At 41.8% G+C, this 22,919-nt stretch overlaps 1 protein-coding gene across 1 annotated transcript; it reads right to left on the bottom strand.

Annotated features, from left to right (window-relative positions):
* Window positions 1-749: 749 nt before the first annotated feature.
* On the bottom strand, window positions 750-22,805 carry TKT (transketolase). The gene is made up of 14 exons (XM_053989756.1): window positions 22,551-22,805; window positions 17,714-17,831; window positions 16,252-16,365; window positions 15,506-15,603; window positions 13,693-13,884; window positions 12,773-12,891; window positions 11,678-11,871; window positions 10,976-11,140; window positions 10,204-10,360; window positions 5,704-5,834; window positions 4,583-4,666; window positions 4,312-4,405; window positions 2,627-2,749; window positions 750-1,044 (listed from the first exon to the last, which is right to left on the bottom strand). The coding sequence occupies exons 1-14, from the start codon at window positions 22,655-22,657 to the stop codon at window positions 857-859; spliced, it is 1,884 nt and encodes a 627-aa protein (XP_053845731.1). The 5' UTR covers window positions 22,658-22,805; the 3' UTR covers window positions 750-856.
* Window positions 22,806-22,919: the final 114 nt, after the last annotated feature.

Raw genomic sequence — 22,919 nt, 5'->3', positions numbered from 1 at the left:
GTGGCAAATGGCTTTTGGGTGAACTGAAAATTATGCAGTCACTATGCTCTGATGAAAAGGGCTTTTTTAGTGTCCTCTGCTGTCTGATGTCTTTCTGAAAGGCAATTTGTGGAACAGTCAAGATGAGAAACATGTTTCAATACTTAATGTTTTAAATTTGGTACCCTGCAGTAAACATAAATTTTTAATTTTAACAGAAACTGCTTAAGGGTAAAATAAGCAAAACATTTAAAAACAGCAAAACATTTAAAAAGTCACCAAGTGCATCCCACCATGCCAGATGAACAGCTAAGACAGTTACAGCAGGTCCCATGAGAAAAATCAGTTCTCAACAAAAAAGCAACTTACACATTGAGCTGCATCCTCTCAAGTACCTGGGAATTTCCTCCTCTTCTTCCAGATCCTTTAGTCCTTCTCAGCATCACCCTTGCTGTAGCATCAGCCAAGCACTCAAAACTACAAGTTCCTATGAAGAGTTTCATCTTCCTTCACTTGTGCTGTCTGCTCTACCATTCAGCATTCAGCTCCTACCTGAGCCCAGGGCTGTGCTGGGCCCCACCTCCCTGTTGGTTCCCCAGGACCTGGAACATTTCATTCCACTTTGGCACCACCCAGCACATTGGGTACTTCCTCCTTGCCTTTGGTTTTAAATGGCTGGGGGCAATGCAGAGAGGTGGGACTCTAAACATGCAGGTATTGCCCCACAACACCAAACCCCACCAAGAAAAGAAGAGATTAAACCCCAGAAGGTTTTTTAAGCTGGTATTTTTATTAGAACTCTCTACATAAAGCACCTTTGCCTGCCTTAACCTCTCCAAACGCAGCTCTTCCATTACACAGCATGAGATGCTCCGATCTACTCCGCGTTCCTGGATTTGGACACGGCTGCCCTCACCGCCTGCATGATGGCATCCTTGTCAATGCCAAACATCCTCAGCAGCTCAGCTGGCTTCCCACTGCGGGGCACGTGGGACACAGCCAGGCGAGTGACGGTGACACCGGGCTCGCCCACGACAGCGGCACACACGGCTTCACCAATGCCACCTGTGGAGAGAGGGCAGACACGGCACTGACGGAGCGCCCCAGCAGGAGCAGCCACACTGTGTGTGTGGGACCTGCAACTTACAGCCTCCATTGCCAGCCTCAGCAAAACACCAATCACACGTGTCTGGGTGGGCCAACTGCGAAAAGAAAACCCTGTCCTGTGTCAAAGGCATCCTGAGGACAAGCAGGCTGCCATTTCTGAAGTACTCAGCCATAAGCAGCAGGACACACCTGCCTCTCAAGGGCATAGGACTGTCAGCAAGCTCTCACAATCTCGACACCAGGAACCAGGTTTAAAAATACACTTTGACTGAAGAGCATTTACAAGTGTACTTAACGTGCTGAAATTCCAACCAATCTCAGCAGCACTTCAGAGCTCCATCTTTTCACAGTGCCTGTACGTGCTGCTGGGCACCTCTCTGAGTTATGTAATGTATTCACAACCTTTGCTCAGACTCAGCTCTGACTCATTATCAGTCACAGGGACAAAAGATGCAACAGGAACTGCATGGAGGCAGGAGAGACACTGGAAGCAGAAGTACGAGGGAAGAAAACAGGACTTGTGTCAAAAGCATGTGCTGTGAGACCTGGTAGAAGAGACACCTTAGTGCCACCCTTCAGAAAGTGTATCCAGGATCACAGCTGCCCACAGCTCCAGGTGTGGGATTTAACCAAAATGAGCCTGCAGCCAGTTGCACCTCCGTGGATGCAGCTGGTGAGATAAGTGTGATGGGGCCTGCAATGCACTCAGGGCTCTGATGCACAGACACCTGCCCTGCCTGCACGACAGAGCCCTCTGCCAGCACACAGCCCCTGTTCAACACCTCACAGTTAGGACTCTGCTGTCTTGCAAACCTGCAGTAAAATACTTGTCCAGAGCTGAACACTAAGCTAGAAAATGATGAGGTTCAGTGATCTATCACCACCCATTGTCTAGGACAAAACATGGTGTATCCAGCACTTAGGGTAGAACCAGCTCACTTCAGGTACCTGGCAAGAGTGATGCTCACCTTAAATTAAGATAATATTCTCATAACTATATCTACTAATTTCTGTTAGTAGACATCTATGGTGGTGGAGAAGAAAAAGGGAGGAATTTATCCCAGAGTAACTGTGGAAAAACTATGGAAACTGCCCAAACCATCTGATTTCAAGTAACCTGGAGCCAAAGCTTTTGGATACATGGAATACTTAAGCCTGCACAGCAATGGTCTCTCTTGCAATTTCACACCTGCAAAGAAGCTGCTGGACAGCCTTTGAGAGAACACTCTGAGCAGAACCCCTGCAGCACAGCAGGAATTTACAATTTCACTGGGCAGAAATGAATTCAGACTTCACTTGGACCAAGCACACAAAGGGCACACAAGGCCAAGTTAATCAGAAAGACAGCCCTGATTACCCCTTAAATCTTTGGAACCTTTCAACCCTCATTGTCACTTTATAATCCTAACAGCACCAAAAAACCCTGAAATCTCTCTTTTGCTTTCATGGGATGACAGCATCAGGTCTCATCATCCTCTGTCAGGTCAGAAGCTGTGAGCTTTCAGCCTCTGAGGGCTGTGACCTCCCAGACCCTTCTCACCTTCATGGTAATGGTCCTCAACAGTGATGATTCTGCCTTTGGTTGCTCTTGCATTTTCAAGTATTGTCTTCTTATCCAGGGGCTTTATAGTGAAGGGATCAATCACACGGATGTAGATTTTTTCTGCATAAATAAATGAAAATGATATGCAACAATGAATTGCAACATGCACAACAATGCCAGTGGTACAGGCAATGGCTGTGATCTCCTAGACCATTATGAGAACTGCCCACATGAACTCCCAGGTACCTGTACCTATGGCTTATTTACCACAGAACCCAGCCAAGCCTAATTTTTATATATATTCATTCTCCGTGCGCCTTGTGGAATAGTGATATCCATTTATTCACAGACATGATGGAGGAGACTTGGATGAGGGATTTAAGGTTACCAGGAGCACCCATCAGCAAAACAGTCATCTAAATAGCTTTCCCCAGGTAAGAGAGATTCCAGTCACCAGAGAAATCCTCCTTACTCAGGCTGTCACAGACCTTTATTGTCAAGCAAAGTACAATTTCCACCTGATTTTTGGTGTGTAGGCATTCTGAATTCTTTCTTCACTGCAGGCTGCCACCTCTCAGGTGTGCCTGTCTGAGCTGCCCAGCCCTACCAGGGTGCCCTTAAGGTTGGTTGGCACCAAACCCAGATCTGCCCTGCCCTCATAAGGCAGGCCCAGTGGCTCATTAAAGCTGCACACAAATGGCAATTGTTTATAAAGAATAGCAATTATGTGAGGTTGTCTCTAATCCTGGCTGGCTGAACACTGGGCTGACTCCTACACATGAAGAGGCCCTATTGTCAGTTTTGTGACTGAAGGCTCTTTAGTGGCCAATACATTTTGGGTATTAGACCGTGCCTCTGCACTATGGGATTATCTCTCCAGAGGTGATTACCCAGACTTCAAGACCAGCAGAGCAATGTAAAGCATGGTAAGTGCAGAAAAATAACCATGGTTCTGAAAATACAACTTTCAAAATGTCCTAAGCCTGGTGACTCAAGGTCATGACAAAGTATCAGTCCACTCAGATGCTGCACACAATGCTCCCCGTAAGCCACAGCATTACTGTATTATCTCCTGCTATTTGTAATCTCTTCCTGGGGGGAGGCACCTGACTCACAGATGGGTTTTTGATGGTTTCTTTCTCTTATTTCATTGAAGGATTACCATTGCTGTGAGATGTCAGTGACTTGAGCACTGCCATAGATTTGTGCCCCCTCCTATGCTAGTTCAGAGTTGCTGCATTCAAAGAAACCCAGGTCAGCAGTGAGCCCAAGCAGGGCCAGGTGCCCATGGGCACACACAGGTGACAAGCTGTGGTTTGGGACCTGGCCCCAGCCTGTTTGCAGCCGATTACTGTACCAGACCAGGTGCCACTCCTGCTTCTCACACAGTGTCCCCAAGCCTCTGCCCACAGGGCACGACCACAGATCAGCAATTCTAAGGAGACCCTGATGTGATTTGTTGTCAATTTTCATGGCTACTAATGCTGTTAAGCCAACTAAAACCTCCTCCATTAGGCAAGGCTGGCAGCTGCATGCTGTGTTGTACTGTATCAGCTAACAGGTTCCTGACTAGCTGTCTGAACAGTGTAATTAATGTTTACCAGTACAAAGGGTGAGCAGTTAGGCTGACTGGTATTGATTTTTTTTTTCTGTGTTACATGACAAAAAGGATAAAACCTCACCTTTTCTCAGCTGCTCTGCTGCAGCCAGTGCTTCATGCAGAGTGACTCCTGCTCCAATCACAGTCACTTGGTCGTCCTTACTCTTCAAAATCACCTGCAAGAAAACATGTCCATGGGTTTTTAACACTTAATCTTACTAGTTTTTTTTTTTTACATTTCTAGAGATTTTAATGAAAAGATCAAATATTTGCAATATTTTAGAGGGAAAAAGGCTTTTACAAAAGGAACACTGCATATTTTCTGTGATTCTATTTATCTGTGCAGTATTTACCTTTGCCTGTCCAATATGGAAGTCCTCATTGTTGTTGTAAATGACAGGGTTTTCAGGACGACTGGTTCTGATGAAACAAATGCCCTGTTTCCGAGATAAACATGATAGAAGTTAGGAAAACAGAAAAGTGTTGACATTCTAATTGATAAATCCCCGGAAAAAAAAAGCCACAGCAAAATGCCTTTTTCTGCTTGTCTGATGTTCACCCTCCTATGTTGCCTCTGGTTCTTAAAAGTAAACTCTGCCCCACCAATTCCCATTAGTCCTTTGTGGCAGCTGGTTGTTTCAAACAGTACAAAACACTTCACCTCCTCTTAAAGCACACTGATAACTTACAGTTTCCTTTCTGATTCCAGGATACTTATTTCTGTTTTGTTCTTTTGTGGAAATGGAGAATCCTACTTGAGTTAATTAGACTCTTAGAACCTTACCATACATGTGCAACTTTTACTTTGTCAACTTTAAATTAGAGAAGAATGCTGGGTTGAAAGCAAGGAAAAAGCCTTTCTGTCAGTTAAAGTTCAGATGCCCTTCCAGAAGTAGCAAACTTGTACTTTAATCTCTTCTTCCCATTCCTTTCCCCATCTCCCATCTTTTTTTCCACAAACCACTCATCATATTTGTTACACATCAAATTTCTACACTCCTTCACTGGAAACCTGTAGTAGCAAGATTGAATTTTTTCATATCATTTTCTCCTTTCTTAAGAAAAACTTCTGTGGCAGCCAAGGAAAATACTGATCAAAGAGATGATCAAAATCCACAATAGAGAGATTTATCTTTTCATATCCAGCTTCAAGTTTGATTCCAGAGATAAGGTACTAGGACAGCACTTTTAGGTTTGCTAAAGACCTACACTTACTCTAATTCAACATAGATTCAAACAGCACTTGTGTACTCATTTACATCTCCCCAAATCTGGCCCACAGCATTCAAGACATTCTGCACTAGCCTGGGCAGAATGTCTGCAACCTTTCCTTGAAAAGAAAACATCCCACTGCCCCACTGGAGCCTCGGGAAGAATTTACGTGGGTAGAGACATGCAAGAAACATGCCAGAAGCAACAAGAGTAGGACAAAAGAAATAATTATTCTCTGGCTCAGAAATACTATGATGCAAACCTTGGTGTTGGCAGCTATTTCCACTGCTTTTTCAGTGGCTACAGCATCACTGGGGTAAAACACAGTGGAGTTGGGAATAGCCCGGAACATGCACAGATCCTCCAGCCCCATCTGAGATGGCCCATCCTCACCTGAAAGAATTAAAGCAGGGTTACAAAAGAGCAAGTGCACATTTTTTACAATCACTCAATATAGAAATGAGGTTCAACATAAACCAGGCAAAAAAGGAGAAAAGGATAAAATCAGGCACACACACGACATGCAAGTCTACCTGCTTGAGAAAAGAATCATCTTCTCCTTAAACTTGGAACCATCTAAACAGTAAATAAGGATAGAAAGAGACTAAAAAGAAAGAGAACTGGGATTAAAAAGAAAAAATAGGAAATAAAGTATAACAATAAAACAACACAAAAGGAATACAACCAAATAGGAAGGGTACAGATACAGAAAGAGGGTCACAAGATATCTGAACATCTTCAGATTTACATGTGCTGAGGCAAAATTTATACTTGTCAATAAATGTTCCTCCAGATTTAAACTGCTGGAAATGTGAAAGGAGAATTGAATGTGTCCCATCAGAAATGGAGAGTGCAATTGGTACAACTACTCTCAAATTCTTAGGCTAATTTCAAGATTAAATGAAGGGTATGTATGTATTTTTTAATACTGTAAAAAGGTCTTTTAAGGAGCAATAGGGCGTCTGTGTTGTTAATTTAACAGCTCAAGCACCTCAAGCACAAACTGCAGATCTATGAAAAGGAATCGTTAGCCAGGACACGTGCTGGGTGCCATGATTTTCCATGGTTAAAGAAACAACCACCACAACACCCCCCGCCCCCAGTGACCTTATGTAACGGAGCTTTGGGAATGGCACTGCTCCAAACCAGCCATGCACAGAGCTCTGAATCCACTCATGTCACAGCCTGCAGCAGCAGGGCTAAGAGCCTTCCCACATGCACCCGCTACCTGTTATTCAAGAAGGACGAGTTCACGAGGAAGGAGGAGAATATTTTCCTAAGAGCAGCACAGAATTCTGAAGAACTTTAAAGATGTTAAAGAGATCAATCATTGAACTCTGCCACTGCACATTACTAATAAGCACATATCAGGAAAAGGAAGTGTCTTGGCTTTCAATCATGACATGATAAAACCCTCTCAACATCACAGTTGCTAAATGTGTGTACTCTGAATGAGAGGGATCCAGTGGGCATTTTCCTTTCCTAAAATGCACTCACACAATGAAGACATAGAAGGAAAATGAAATTATGTAGAAAAAAATTATCAGGTGATACTTTTAATATCCTGAATCTGAATCTTATCCGAGGTAGAGAGTTACTCATGCTTGTCCTGCTTTTGCTATGGTGGTGCCAATACCACCAACATTCAAAACTCCTCTATTCAATTCAAAGTAACTTACAGACTGGCACCAAGTTGAGTCTGGCCCCAAGTCCTTATGAAAATCTCAATTTATATGGTTTTGGAATACCACAGATCAAATGAGAGTATAATTATCTATTACATCTGCAAACCCTCCATTTATAGTTTAATAAAAGAAGTAAATGCTTAATATGAGCAGTAGCAAATGTCCAGGATAAAAAACAGTCTAAACAATTGATATTTCTATTTCTGGCACATGTACACTATGATTTCTTTTCCTATATGTTCAGTCTGAAAAATACAGATTTTTCCATTATTCTCTTATGACCTTAAAACTTATTTAATGTTTCGGTCCATCAGCAACTATTGGTCTAGGAGTGAGCTTGTACAAGTTCAGAAGGTCATTGTGATACCTATTTCTCATCAATTTAATGGTTCAAATTTCAGTGCAGCAGAAGCCCAGGTCTGCCTAGAACTGCATACATAAAACTTCAATTTTCATCACAGATCCAGATTGGATTCTGAATTCCATGCAGATTTGGAATTCCATGCAGGCCCAAAGTTCTAATAAGAAGTATGCTTCATTCATACCCTTTCATTTAAAATTGAATTTTTTAACTGCTAAAGGATTTCTCTGAATAACTTTCTTTATAACATCTTCATAAAAGTTGCAAAACTTACATTAACATCATATAACTCTTTATATAACTTTATATAAGTTGCAAAACTTTAGGTTGAAATTATTTTTTGAAAATCAAGTTGAGGCTTGAATGAGATTTGTAAAACTTTATAAATCGAAGTCTGCACTTCACAGTCACAGATCCCAGCAGAACATTTCATGTGCTGAAAATTGAAACTTGGAAGTGTAGTTCTAGGAGACAATTCGGGTAACCCAAAGGAGTGTTCTTAAATCAGCAAAGACCAAACCTAATTGCCTTTTGCATCAAAACCCTGCTTGCTAAAAGTCTGAAGGTGGAAGGACTGATTTTAATAAGAGGCTTGTAACAGAATCCCTCCCTTAATAACATACACAATACATACAGTCTCTACTCCAGAAAACTATACTGCTACAAGTCTGAGGTCTGAGATGAGATGTATTTATGAATCATCTTTAAATCTTTACCAATATTACAGATCAAATTAACTATTTTGTATTAAATGAAAATAAAACCAACTCTCCTCCAAACCTTACTGCCACCCAAAACTATTAAATCAGCTGAAAAATGGATGTATGCAGAGAACCTTCATTTACTACCCCTGTCAGCTCTCCCTCTCTTTCCCTTTCCCTAGAAATACCTACTAGTTTTTCAAGCATGAATGTCTACTTGCATTTTTCTTCTTGGTATGCAAGTCTGTTCCTGTTTTCATGGGTCATGTCTATGCATTTCAGATAAAAAATAAAATTCTCTTCCTCCTTCAAACCGAAGCCAACCCACTATGATCTGACATGTTCTGAACAGTTACAGTGGGAAGGCAAGACCAGAGAAGGCTCTGCTGGTGAGGGCCCTTGGACAGTTGGATTGAGATGTGCTGGCTCTGCTGCCTTGGTCTCCCCTGGTCTCCTTTTCCCACACCTCTCAGGTGGATGGACTGCAGAACAGGGCCTGGGTGAGCAAAGTTCATTCTGCTGTAAGATATCCTGTTTGGTTTGGATTTAGGATGAGAATGCTGTTGATAACACACCAATGTTTTGGTTGTTGCTGTGTGGTGTTATCCTAAATCAAGGACTTTTCAGTGTCCTCATGCTCTGCCAGTGAGGAGATGGACAAAAAGCTGGGAGGGAACATGGCCCAGACAGCTGAACCAAGCTGGCCACATGGACATTCCATACCACAGAATGCCATGCTCAGCATACAAACTGGGGAGGGTTGGCTGGAAGGGGCTGACCACAGCTCAGGCACAGGCTGGGCATTGGTCAGTGGGTGTTGAGAAATTGTATTGTGCTTGTTTTTTTTGAGTTTATTTTTATAATTACAATTTTTATTATTGTTGTTAGTAATAGCTGTAGTAGTTACAAGTTTTTTTTCTGATTCTCCTCCCAATCCCACTGCAGGGACAGGGAGTGTGTGAGTGGCTGGGTGGTACTTGGTGTCCAGCTGAGATTAAACCACAACAGATGAGGATCGTGACCTCCTGAGGAACCTCAACATACAAGAGTCCATGGGAGCTGACCAGATGCATCCCAGAGTCCTGAGGGAATTGGCTGATGTAGCTGCCAAGACACTCCCCATGAAAGTCACAGCAGTACCAGGTGGAGTCCCCAGTGACTGCAAAAAGGGAAACACTGCACCTGGTTTTAAAAAGGGGAAAAGAGAGAATCCTGGGAACTACAAACTGCCACTCTGTGCCTGGGAAGATCTTGGAACAGATCCTCCTAGAAGCAGTACTAAGGCACATGGGGAGAGGGAGGTGATTCAAGACAGCCAAGGGTAAGTCCTGCCTGACTTTGAGCAAGCTGGTCTAGTGGGAGATGTTGGAAGGAGATGACCTTTAAGATCCTTCCAACCAAAACTTTCTAGGATTCAATTTTCTGAATTACAAAACAGCTTCACAGTTCCTGTTTCATTAGTATGTAAGAGATTTTGGATTTTTTTAATCACCATATTAACAATTTCAGTACTAAAAAATACTGGGATAAGTTGAAGTAGTTATTTCAAATGTGTGATCTCTCAAGTGTTTTTGAGATTGATGGGCAAGAGCATCTGTGCAAGAACAGTATCATTAGTTTCTTATTTAAGGGACTGGGAAATAATGGTACAGTAAGCACATGACTTTTCTCTCCACAGAAGACATCAACTGCAAAGATGAAATGGAACCTAAACCCAGTTTCAGTCCAATCCCTATATATCAGTCTATATCAGTAGGAAAGCTTGTAGGGAAAAGTCCGATTTTCATCAGGCCAAAGAGGAAAAACAAGCCAACGACAGCTTGAAATTTTTCTCATTCTTTCTAAATACAACAGAAGTGGACTTGCAAATACAACTTCCACCTATCACTGCTGCCACAGTTACAGCACCCCAGCTACAGTACAGCTTGCCTCCACAGAGCAGGATCCATCTGGCTGCCAGACTCTTATCACTGGGTGGATGGGGACTGCTGCTAGGGAGCCGTGGGTGCCCTTACCGATGGAAACGCCGCAGTGGGAGCCGCAGAGGTTGATGTTGCTGTCGGAGATGGCAGCCATGCGGATCTGGTCGAACGCCCGCGTGAAGAAGGTGGCAAAGGTGCTGGCAAAAGCAACGGTCCTGTCACGAGTGGCACAACCAACTGCAATGCTCACCTGAAAGAGGGACATTGGATAAGAGCAGTGAATTCCCCATTTATCACTGGTTTCCAGGACATCATCTGTGGGACTTCTTGCCCTAAAAATTTAGCAAGAAGCTCTCAATGCAGATTAAAAAATCTCTGTTTAGTCCTGCTTCTAATTGCTGGTATTTCCAGAGAGGAAAGGAGGCAACTCACCCTCCCAGTATCTATTCTCCTGCATCTCCTCTGCTCCATGCTTCAACTGCTAGCTGTTATTGTTGACTCTTATTGGCAGCTTCTTTTCTTTATCTGCTTAAAGCAGCCATTCAAAGATTTTTAAGACTTATCTCCCTCTTTCTTCTCCTGGATCAAAGGCTTAGGTTCTCAGCCCAATGGACATGGTCTTGCTATCTCCAGAAGACAAAAATCATCATTAGTAAGAAGGAATGAATTTACTTGTATTATTTGGACTGGTATTTACTAAAAGGGCCCTTCTTTAGCAAAATGCAAATTAGAACAAGGTTCCTAAATTGGTTTTGGCTACAATTACCTCACATTTATTTGAAAAACAAGTATTAGACCTCCACTGTAAGGGAACTCACACTGAATGGTCATACTGATCTTTCAATAAACCCAAGGGAGCTGTTACCATGTTCTGCTCAGCAATGTAGCACTCAATGTAGCGACTGGGATGTTCTTTCTTGAAGAGCTCTGAGAAGGTGGAGTTCTTTGTGTCGCCATCAAGAGCAATCACTCGATCGTTGGCGTGGCCCAGTTTTGCAAGCGCAACCCCGTAAGCCTTGCGGGTGGCCCACTGCAAAAGGAAAACACACCAGGGCTGCTGTAACCTGCTGCTTTCTAGAGGCTTTTTTTTTTGTTCCTATTTTACTGTTTTCAAATGATAGCAGTATCAAAAGTACCAATGAGTATGGTGACACACAGAAGAGTAAACAAATCCACAATGAAGCGTTAGAAAATACATCTGTGCTAAAAGTAGCAACTCTCCATCAATCTGGCTAGGAAATGTTTAAAACCTTGCTTTCCAATCATGGAAATTCACTGAACCTCAGAGAGCGTCTTCAATTTTAAAGGCACATTAAGTAGTTTAGAAATGTGATAACCATGAAATGAAGAAGAGTGATTTGAATCTCCATATTTTAATACGCTTATGTACCCTTTCGCTACCCAGCAAGTTGACTGTCTGTGTCACACCACAAAAATAGGTGTCTGCCTACTGAGAAGAGGTGGGTATTTGCAACTGGGGCAAGGGATAACACAAAACTTCCTGCTGTCCAGTTAAACAGTCTCAAACTTTGAAATATCTGACCATCAGTGAAAAAGAAGGGAATACCTTTTCTCCCACTTTGTAAGTTGGTGGAGATGGCATCTTAATGTTTCTAATATTTACTATAGGTGCATCTTCTTCTGGAAGGGCTGGAGAAAGCTTTTTCTTGTTTTGGATTCTGTCATCTATTTCCTGAATGACTTGTTCAGCCATATTTTTTGGAAGGGGCTTTCCATGCCAGCTTTCCTTATCTTCAACACCTGTGTATTTAAAGTCACATTAAAAGTAAGAAAAGTATAAAAACAATTAAGGTTTTTAGCTGCAGATTTTACCCAGATAAAAGTGTAGTGGAGTATGACAGTCCATTATTTTCTTCCAAGAAAGAAATTCCTTGAAAAATTACAGTAGTTTTCAACTGCATTAAGACAAACATATTTAAACAAATAGGAGGGATTTTACATAATCAAATTACATATATTCCAAACTTGTGACAAAATCCCAGCATCTTCTACTGAAATTACTTGTAAATTTGCACCTAACAGACCTAAGTGTGGCAGGAAGCAACCAGTAAATCAGTGTGAATGTTTCCCATGAAATGTCAAGAGTTCTCCCATGAAATGTCAAGAAACAAACTCAGATAAGTTTGAAACAACAGTTAACCAAGGTGTCCAGTTCAAACAAGATCTGATATTTTACAGCTTTATTGTAGTAGCTTCTGTTGACTCTTATCTGTGCACCCAGCACTAACAGCCAAATCACCTCTCTGGCTGATACACTGCTTTTCCCTCAGTCACTGCAAATAATGAACTTTGCTTGCTTACTCAATGAAAAGGAATGAAGACATTCACTGCTGTTATTAATATTTATCTGGTCAGAAAGGCAAGCTCAGAGTGCTGCTAAAAGCTGTGGCTAAAGGGAATCATGGCAACCCTTGACACACTGAGCGTGCATTTGCTCCATCCCACGGATAGAACACTCCATAGCTGGCACACGTCTCACTTGATAGGACCAAACCAATTTTCTCAGCAATAATGTTGCTGAGAGGTACAGAGGGTGAAAGACCTTCTGCATGCTGTTGCTCAGACGTGCAGGTAGCTGTACTGCAGCACTAGGTATACATTATATCTACGTGTGTATGCAAAGCAAGAATTGTTTCATTACCTGATATGCCTTTGCCTTTAAAGGTCTTTGCAATGATGGCTGTTGGCTGATGTTTGGCCTGGCCAAAGGCTTTGCAAAGCTCCTCCACACTGTGTCCATCCACGATGATGGCATGCCAGCTAAGAACACAAACAGATCAACTGTTTCTAAAGGGTTTTAGCATGTGACACTCTCTGGTAGTCAGCAATAACAATAACAAATAACTAACTTCATTCCAGTGCAGTGTCTTTTTAAGAGACACAAAGTATGCCAGAAACACAAACTAGCATCTATTTGAGACTATAAAAAATAGCACAGCTGCTTTTTTATAATGCAAAATGAGTCACAGAGGGATCAACAACTATGAGCAAAATTCACAGTCCACAGATAACTAAGTTATCTTACATTTCTTCATACATAATGGCCATTTTTAATCACAAGAGCAAATCAAACATCTAGAAATAAGATGAAAACTGACAAGAGACGTTGATTAAAAAAAACCCAGAACACTCAGGCATAATTTGGTTTCTATTGTATCTGACAATTTTTAGCACGGACTTTGCATCTGCATAGAAACATGAAACTAAATGAAAGCCAATACACAAAGAATTCTCTTACTTTCCATGCTGTTTTTTTCTGATCTACTTGCTATAATAGGACATGTGGTCACAGTTATAAAATCTGAATTTGATGTGCTAAAAACAGTTTTAAGACCCCTAACAGATTTATCTGTGCAAGCAGTCCTTATTTTTCCTCAAAACCAAGAAATTTTGCTACTTTCAATATTCCTGCTGCAGCCATAAAGTTGACTAATATCAGGCATTATGAAAGACCATCTTCCTTTCCTTTAGAGCTGAAAGCTCATCTGAACAATTCTGAGAAGCAAATAGAACATACATTTTCAAATGAGAGATTATCCTGAGCTTCTCCCACTCACATACCCAAAGGCCTCGCAGCGTTTCTGGTAGATTTCAACGTGATGCTGCAGAGGAGCAGGGTCACTTTGTCCAAGACGATTAATATCAAATATAGCAACAAGATTATCAAGCTTGTAAAAGCCAGCAAAGGCCATTGCCTCCCAAACAGAGCCTTCAGATAACTCTCCATCTCCAAGCAGACAGTACACTCGATAGCTAGAAGAAATAAAAAATAAAAATAAATAAGGTTTGATGTGTAAGCACTATTAAATCAAAACTCCCCTAATAATTCATAGTAAGAATTCACTTCATTTTTCTATCCCAAACTCAATTCCCATTGTTCAATGGATTCACCTCTGCTAAAGTTATGTAACCTTAGACAAATCAAATTAAAATAGTTATGAGCTGTTACATGTTAGAAAAATAAGATGAGAAATATTGTACTCCTTTCCAAACCTTTGTCTCAAAAAAAATCAAGTCTTAAGCCTCCACTGCAAGGCTTGGCTGAACAAGCCCATTGAACACTGTCACTGTGACTCAGCAAGATCCTGAACAATGCAGGGACAGTTACCTCTGCTTCCTCCTTCCTCCCATGTACCCTCTGGAAGGACAACCAACAGGAATTAATTTCAGGAAACTCTAAATTGTGCATGAGCTCAGCTGAGGATTAAAACATACTGCACAACAAATTCAGAGTTCAGGAAAAGGATAACCAACATGATATGACTTTGTAGACTATTTCTTCAACCACTTAAGCCCTTTATTTAGGTAAAACTCAGTGAGCAGGAGTACTGCCTCATCTCTACCAAATTCAGCCACAGCATTTGTCTTTTACTACCACTCTTCTTCAGAGTGACAAAACTTTGTAAATGTTTATTACCCACTAAAATAAAAAAAATAGTAAATTATTCTTTAAATATATAATTTTAAAACAAAATAATCAAGATGGCTGTCAGTGATCTTTTTTTTACTCAACATGAAGCTATAACAGACTTTTGATCTGATTCCTACCTGCCTTCAGCTAAATGTGAACTCCTTGCACTTAAGCTGCTCCCCAGTGCTGCACGCAAGACCACCTTTTCCTTTTGTCATGTAAGCACTAGTTAGATTTTTTCCACACGTAGCATCTGCTAAACTCAATTAAAATCAGCAAGTCATCTTTCACAGAAATGATTTCAAGCTAGTGAAGTGTAGGACACATTAACTGGGCAGCCTATGCTTAGATGTACTAGAACTGTCAAATAAAATATATCAACCACATCAGGCTATTTTCCTCCTCATACAGATTTGCCTTTAGACATCTTCTTTTCTTGTGCACAAAACAAATGGCAGGAGCAGTCATTTTTGTCTCTGTGGAGTCGAGTGCCTTTCTGATAACATTTTGGAGCCCTACTTTATGATTCAATTATTCTATTATTGACCATAATGGTTCCTTATCCAACGTTCTCCATCATTTGTCATCTGACTTTGAACAGACGTCTCCAGCTTGCACTTTCCTTCTAAAGGGACACATCCAGTCTCAAAATGGATATCAGTGACTCTCTGGAAGTTAGGGGCTCCTCTACCAACTCCCTGTCTTCTCTGTTCAGGAGCATCAGCTTGCAATGCTGTCAGGTTACAAAAGAAACACACATATGCACTAATTGTTGCTAATCTTTAAACCCTTGGTAGTTTTACTGGCAACAGCTTTGTAATTATCTATCATTTAAAACCTGAATTTGAAATCAGATTTGGGATTGAATAAAGGAGAATGAATCTATCTATCTATCTATCTATGTAATTTAACAAAATTTTCCCATTGAATACCTATAATCATGAAGTATGAAAATGGAGTTACCTGGCTCTGTCAAAGAATTTGCCAGTGTATGCCATTCCACATGCAGCACCAAGACCCTGCCCAAGGGATCCAGTAGCCACATCAGTGAAGGCTTGTCTCTGAGAATAAAAAGGCAACAATTATTTTATAGTTATGAAATAGAGGAAGTAATTTCCAGTGCTAGAAGATGGTTCAACATACATCACAATGCAGCTTCTCAGCCATAACAATGTGCAAGTCCCTCTAAATCTTGCTGCAAACCCCTGATTTCTCTGCAATGCAAGTTTCCTTTCCTGATGATTGTTACAAGCTAACTGGGCACTCTGAGAGGGAATGGAATTTCTCAGCTATGCTTCGGATGGTAACAGTTAAGAAGGGATGATTTTGTGTAAAAAGAATCAATTGAAACAATTGGCTGGAAATGGAAAGACCAGTGAGATGGCCAAACCGTGTAAACTCTTGAAATACCTCAAAGCTGCTTAAAGGGCAAGTGAAGCCTGGATGCAATTTCACCTAAACATTTATAAAATGGAAAATACTGCCATGCAGTAAAGTAGGGGAACTTTACTACAACAATAAAGGTCATTTTTACATGCTCACTCAAACACAGTTCAAATTCAAATTCAGTTGTGAAGCCATAAATGCCATCATCCTTCTTAGAAGTCTTTCTCTTTCCTGTACTGCTGGCAACCAAAATTGTTGTGAAATACATACACTTCTTGTTTCACAGAAAACATACTTTCATATAAAAGATTATGAGCACTCACTGGTACTGGGTGTCCTTCTAGAACAGAATCAATTTTCCTTAAGTTCAGTAATTCTGCTTCTTGTAGAAAGCCAGCCTCTGCCCAAACAGAATATAAAAGTGGTGCTGCATGACCCTAGAGAGAAACAGAAATTGTAAACAAAACACAAATTTCACAATTCCCGACTATCAGGACAAAACTCTACAAAGCTGACAAACCCTGAAATCAGGTTCTGGTGCCCATTAGGAAGGCATGGAGTTATTAAACAGTTTCACAGTGCACTCATCCACACTGATGCTTGTTTCCAAGCTCCCTACGCCCCTGCTTACAGCACCCCAAAAGGATGAACAGTGTTATCTCGCTAGAACTTCCTTCAATATGAATGTACTCAGGGCTGAATGCAGTGAGTGACAACAGGCAAAGTTTTAAACTTTGTACACTCAGACCTTTGTGGATCAGTCATCTTCCACTCCTGGAGTCATCAGGAGTCAAAAGAGCATGCAGAGGTTTGAAGCCATTTGGCAACTCTGGACAGAAACACTGATTAATTAGAGAGCTAAAGTAAACATGAGGAAGAGACTCTCAGTGCTTCACCACCTCAGCATCAACTGCTTGCTTCTCACTCAATTCCTTCTTTCAGAATGGCCACCAGAAATGGCAAGTTACATCCAGCACAAGGACATTCACCATGGGCTCCACAGCACTACTGCGAGCCACCACTTGAGGAATTCTGACTCAAAGATGGACTGTGCATCACTGGAGCACTTCATCTGGCATGTTCTACATCATTTGCCATGTTTCACGTTTTCTGAAGGCCCCTCACCTGCTTTTATATCATATGAACAATATATCTCCGTGAGTTGCAAGGGCACAGAAAGGGGACAGAAACACTAACAGCTAGCACAGATTGGGGTTTAAGTGTTTTCTGACCCACAGTGGCTTCAGATGTAACAGTGACTTTAGTACCATACTGGCACAGTAGGAATGCAAACTACAAACTATTCACTAACCTGCCCTGTTTCATGTAATGCTCCCTGAGAAGCCGGCAGGAATTAGTGCCCACAGCTGTGACATGGCTGCAGGCAGAACAGCAGGGCTGCATTTAACAAAAGAGCACAAAAGCCAACTGCAACTGCCTCATTAGAAAAATAAAACAGACCTTACTGCATCCTCATAGATTGTATAGACAATAAATATTTATTATTTAACATTACAGCAATGTAACATAGTGGAGTTAAGACTTATCAGGACACATTATGAAGACCCTTTTAAAACTGTTTTTAAGTTATGTTGCAACTTAATTTAGCCAGCTTCTTTCTATAGCAGACAAATTCCAGGCTCTCAAATATTTCCAACAGACTTCCCTGCAGATATAAGTGTATGTAAACACAAGTCAAAGAAGACAAGTCAATTAAATCTATAGACAGACAGGTCTTTGCTAGCAGATTGTAACAGGACAGCAAACGAGTAATTATTTATTTACCTTTGAAAGAACAAACCGGTCGTTGCTGGCGTTTCTGGGGTCTTGCACTTTGTACCTCATGGTATGGAAAAACAGCACAGACATAATCTCTGCTGCACTGCAACATGATGTAGGGTGGCTACAAGTCAAGAAGACCCAAGATTACCACTTGTGTTACTGTTTGCTCAGGACCTCATCTTTAAAGTATCACTTCATCAGACCCCAACTCCTCAGCATTAAAATACACAAATCTGTAGTGTTTGATAACCCACCCCTGTGCTGTTCCCCCAATGCCAGTCAAATACTTTGAGACCAAGGGAGCCTCTGATCTGGTTGAAATGGGTGTTCAATCAAGACCCTGCTGACAGCTCAAGGACTTGTTTTTGAGAGCTCTCCCTTCTTCTCCATGCCAAGGACCACCACCTGAAGGGGTGGCTGAAGCACAGGCCAGTCAGACACAGGCTGTGTCAGCCTGGGCCTGAAATCAGACTCCACTGATTTATCTGGTGGCAGAAATTCACACCAATGCAGAGGAAACAAGGACAGCTTTCCACAGGAACTGGAACCACTGGCTGAGTGGAGAAATTAAAAGCATGGCATCAGGACTTGTTCAGGCTCTGATGCACATGCAGGGATTGGTAATGCAAGATTAACTTCTGCAAGAGTTCTGGAACTTTTATAACAGTATAATTTAGAACCATTTCATTGTACCACATTAGAGTTGACAGAATAAGAATTCTGATTTCTAAAGAGGACATTAAATAATGTAATTCTTGTTTTCATCTTCTACTGAAACTGGATATAGAAATTTACTGTCTCCAGTAAACACCCAGATGCATGTTGTAAAATACTAAATTGCTTAATCTTTGGCTAAGAGGGGAACTAACATTTTCTACATTTACATCTTTATAAGTTTGAAATATTGTATGAGTTGGTTTATCAAACATTTTGAGGTATCTGGTATAGTCCCTCACATTGAATTGTCTGGGATAACAGCAGCATGAATTCATACTTCAGCTATAACTTGCCTTAGGAATACACAGGCAACTGTGCCATAAATTACCAACAAGTGAATATAAAGTTATGTGAAGAGGTTATGCAAGTAGAAAATATGGAGTTATTCCATGACAAGGTATATATTTAATTTGAAGTGCAATAGAAGGGCACAGAATTACTTTTATTTATCTACATTACTGTAATTTACGTAATAATCGCTGTAGTTCTTATGCACCTGGAATGGGTGGCACCACTTGACCACTTGGAAATACCAGCCTTGGCTTTTCACTTGCCATAAAGCTTAAAAGGGGTAAGGAGGCTCTTTAAAAATCTTTATTGAGTATGGAAAATAGCATTTTTCAGATTTTACTGATGTAAACATAATTCTTGACATCAGCCATTGCTACTGAAGTACAGAAAAGTGGATGATGAATAGTAAGGAGGTTGAAAAAGCTGTTTCTTCTCACTTCCTCTTCTACCAACATTTACTTTTCATCTTTAGCAGGCTATTCTTCAAATTTCATCCTACTTGTAAAACAGGACAAACTGACTATGAAAGTGTCACTTTTGTTTCCTTACATGTACATTTACCATGCATGTTAGGATTAGACAACACTTTCACTAGAACTTTAATCAGAATATTTTCTTCTGATAGTAATAAACCTTCCCACCCAACATCCCCAACATAACTGTAATAAGAGAATAAAAACATGCAAAACACTAGCAAAATACAAATTATGGTTAGTGTCCATCCCTTAGTAAGTACTCACACACAGGGAACCAAGAGAATTAGCTTTAAACCATGGTTCAAACATATTAGTAAATATTTATGTATTTGAGTTAATCAATAAGCCTTACATGCTTGTTTAAAGCTTTCATTCCTTTAATTTTATTAACTTTATACTTAACCATACTTCTATGAACTCCTGGTCTTGATTAAAAAAGTTTTAAACCACCTAAAATGGTAGCATGTGGAAATAAAAAAAAAGTAGAAAAATTTAATAAATTACCTGAAAATTGAAAAAAAAAATCTTGTTAAAGCTACAGGTTAATTAAATGAACTTCCACTATAAGAAAACAACCCTTAACTTCGAAATACAGTCCTTCGGTAGGAAACCAAACCAAAGTACACTAGAACACCAAAATCCTGGATCCACACAAAACAAGGGTAAAAGAATTGCTCCAAGTTAGTTTTGTGGGGGTTTTTTATTACTGTGCATCAGTTGATATTTGTTCCATCTACATGTGTCCACACATTTCAAAGGATAATGGTGGAAAGCTAAAATGGAACACTGAGTCAAAACAAAAAAAAAATGAAGAAAAAATCATCTGCAACAAGTGATCACATCACATATTATGAAACTTAACTGCCTCTTAAGAAACTCTTGCAACTTCCACTTTTAAGAATGTATCCATCCTGCTCTAGGAAGCCAAGACACTGTTTCAAAACTGCAGAAATTTATCAGCAGCTACAGCAGAGACTCTACCCATTTTAATGGGAATGTGTGCACTACTTATCTAAAAGAAAAAGCTCTTCCATGCCCCAAAGCAAGTATGTTCAATCTTTACAAATAACCTAATCAAATTTTTTGCCCACGTAAGTAATTCTGAGCACAAAATTTTTTTTCCAGTTCACTGAATTTTTCCACTCCAGCTGATGAAATACACAAAGTGATGTGTTTGAGCAACTTCAGGATCAGACTGAGTTAGGTCTTGTCCAGGCAAAGACTGTACTGTCTTTAATAGAAGGTAAAAGAAGTAAAGACTGCAAGAACTGGTGTGACATATCTACCATACCACCACTTGTGTTGCAATACACACCACAGTTCACAGAAATTACTTCCTTGAAAGTAGTAGACAGGTCCTGTTTTTTCTGAAGTGCTTTTATTGCAAGTGTTTCCTTCAGTTTTTACAAGCTACACCTTTAATAAACATGTATTTCCTTAACAAAATCAAAACCATCATGACAATTCACATTTTTAATTAACTGTAAGCTTCTGTTTAAACTTAACTTGCATTCAAACATATTTTCCCATCCTCAGTGCACACCAGCAATTTAAGCAAAGCACACTGCCTCAGTTTTTGGAAAACATTCATAATGCACAGCTGCTTTGGAAATGTACATGCTTTGCCTAACTCCTGTACATGCTTTGCCTAACAACAGCCTGAATGTCTTTTGGGCACGTTACTACACCATCATCTTGGCAACCAAATCTTATTAAGAAAATATATTACTTATCAACAGAGTCTTCTCTCAAGAGCCCATCTTTCATAATCTGCATGTTATCAGGTTGTGTAATAATTTCAGACTACACAACTCCAGTGGCAGAATAAACCAGAGGGATTAATGAAATGCCTTTGTGCTAGAAGGACTCAGTATTGGAGCACAGATGAACCAGGGAATAAAAAGCTTGAGTAAAACTACTTTTACTGTTTCTTCATCAGTATGGTGAGAATGGTTTTACTGGTGAATTTCATGGACTGCAGAAGAGAAACAGAGGCTGTAGTATGATCCTTTCTCATTAACAGCACATCAGACAAAACGGAGAAATAATTTTATCTGTTGATGAGACAACTGATACCATACATCCCTGTGGCCTGCTTAAAATACTTACTGGAAGCTGAACACAGAAGCACAAGCTCTACAAAGCACAGTTTTTCAATTTACACTTTTCACACAGACTTGTGTAATACTGTACACTGCAGCTCTGAAACAAATCAAGAACTAAAAGGGCAGTTGTTGAGTATCCTGTACTTGTCTCTCCGGTCTGGACCCAACAAGACAGATTTGTAAAAAGCACTGCTCTGACTTGCTGAGAGGTTTCCCGCGTCCAACACCCCATTTCACAGGAAGAACCGCAGCAGCACTTTCATTTGCTGTCTGCAAACGGAACGAGTAAAGTTCGAGAGCCATGTGAGGGAGCTCATGGCAGGCACAGGGTGGGGACTGTAAGGCAATTCAAAGAAGCTTTATAATATTTTGCACATCACCCTTCTTCACATAAACCTCAGCATCCAAGGGATTCCTTCAGATTATTTTTTTAAACACTGCAGCTAGTTTCAAAGAGGTCCAAAGGAAGAAATTGCAACAAGAAGGGATATATGTAAAAAAACCCCAACCCAACACTTTATATGGAAGCATTCGTGTATTTTTCAAGCAGAAAAAAATGGCTTTAATTTTACATGATTTAAAGCGGATTATTTGCAGAGATTTTTATTTTTTTCCATAGGTAAAACACGATCAAAGAAAGGATAACCCTGGAATCTGCACACATCAGAGCCCACACTAAATCCTGTCCAGAGGCCTGAATAAACTGCCCATTGGAGACCGCGGGCATTGCACAGATAATCCCGCTTGGGCTCACTTGAAATTCTGTGCAGAATTAGTTCCAACTGACGGGCACGCAATGAAAAAGAAGCCGCTTGCGCCTCGGGCACAAATTCTTTGGTTTCCAGTCCTGCCTCAACTTAGCATTCCCGGCCTCTCTCCCAGTCATAACACCCGCCGGCGGCGGCGACCGACGTGGCCCGGCTCGGGCGGGCTCTGCCCGCGGAGCCCCCGGCCGCCATTTCCACACGTGCCACCTCCGCATCCATCAGCGCCGGGGGTGCCGGGGCTTCGGTGGGATCGGCCCTGCCCGCTCCCCATCCCCGCGCACGCCGGGCCCGCGGCATCCCCGCACCGCGGGCGGGCAGCGGACCGCGGGACCGGGGGCTCTGTCCTCGGGGCACCGGAGCAGAGGGAGCCCGGCACGGCCCCGACCAGCACCATCCCGAGGCCGGATGCAGCCCCGGGATGCGGGAGCGCGACTCTGCTGTGCGGCCGGGGCTGGGTCGCTGCATGCTCGCCTCCCTCACTCACCCGGAGCCGGCCGCGGTCGTGGCCTTGATGGAGCTGATGCGGAGCCGGTTGGCCGTGTCCTTCAGCGCCTGCAGCGTCTGCTGGTCGGGTTTGTGGTAATCCTCCATGTGGGCGACGCGGGAGGGCTGCGGCGGCGGCGGGTCTCGGGCGGTGGCGGCGGCTGGACCTCGTCTGAGGACGGGCTCTGCGATGCGGCGGCGCGGCTCACCGGGGCCGAGCGCTGGGGCGGAGAGAGGAGCGCGGGGGAGGGGAGAGGAGCGAGGGGGCGGAGAGAGGAGCGGCCGGCTCCCTCCATCCTCCCTCCCTCCCTCCCGCCGCCCGCGGGCCGGGCCCGCTCTGCGCTCTGCGCGGGCCCCGCGGCGGCCCCGG

Source organism: Vidua macroura, chromosome 13 (genome assembly GCF_024509145.1).
Source record: "Vidua macroura isolate BioBank_ID:100142 chromosome 13, ASM2450914v1, whole genome shotgun sequence".
NCBI classification, from domain to species: Eukaryota; Metazoa; Chordata; class Aves; order Passeriformes; family Viduidae; genus Vidua; species Vidua macroura.
This window is presented reverse-complemented; position numbering and strand designations above follow the sequence as displayed.

What these genes read in the sequence shown, in the direction of transcription:
- TKT (XM_053989756.1), bottom strand. Translation starts at nt 22,657, where the DNA reads ATGGAGGATTACCACAAACCCGACCAGCAGACGCTGCAGGCGCTGAAG. An exon ending in AAACGCTGCGAGGCCTTTGG is followed by an intron (nt 12,892 to 13,692) that starts GTATGTGAGTGG and finishes TTGTGTTCTTAG; the next exon opens with CTGGCATGCCATCATCGTGG. An exon ending in CTTACAAAGTGGGAGAAAAG is followed by an intron (nt 11,141 to 11,677) that starts GTATTCCCTTCT and finishes TTCCTTTTGCAG; the next exon opens with TGGGCCACCCGCAAGGCTTA.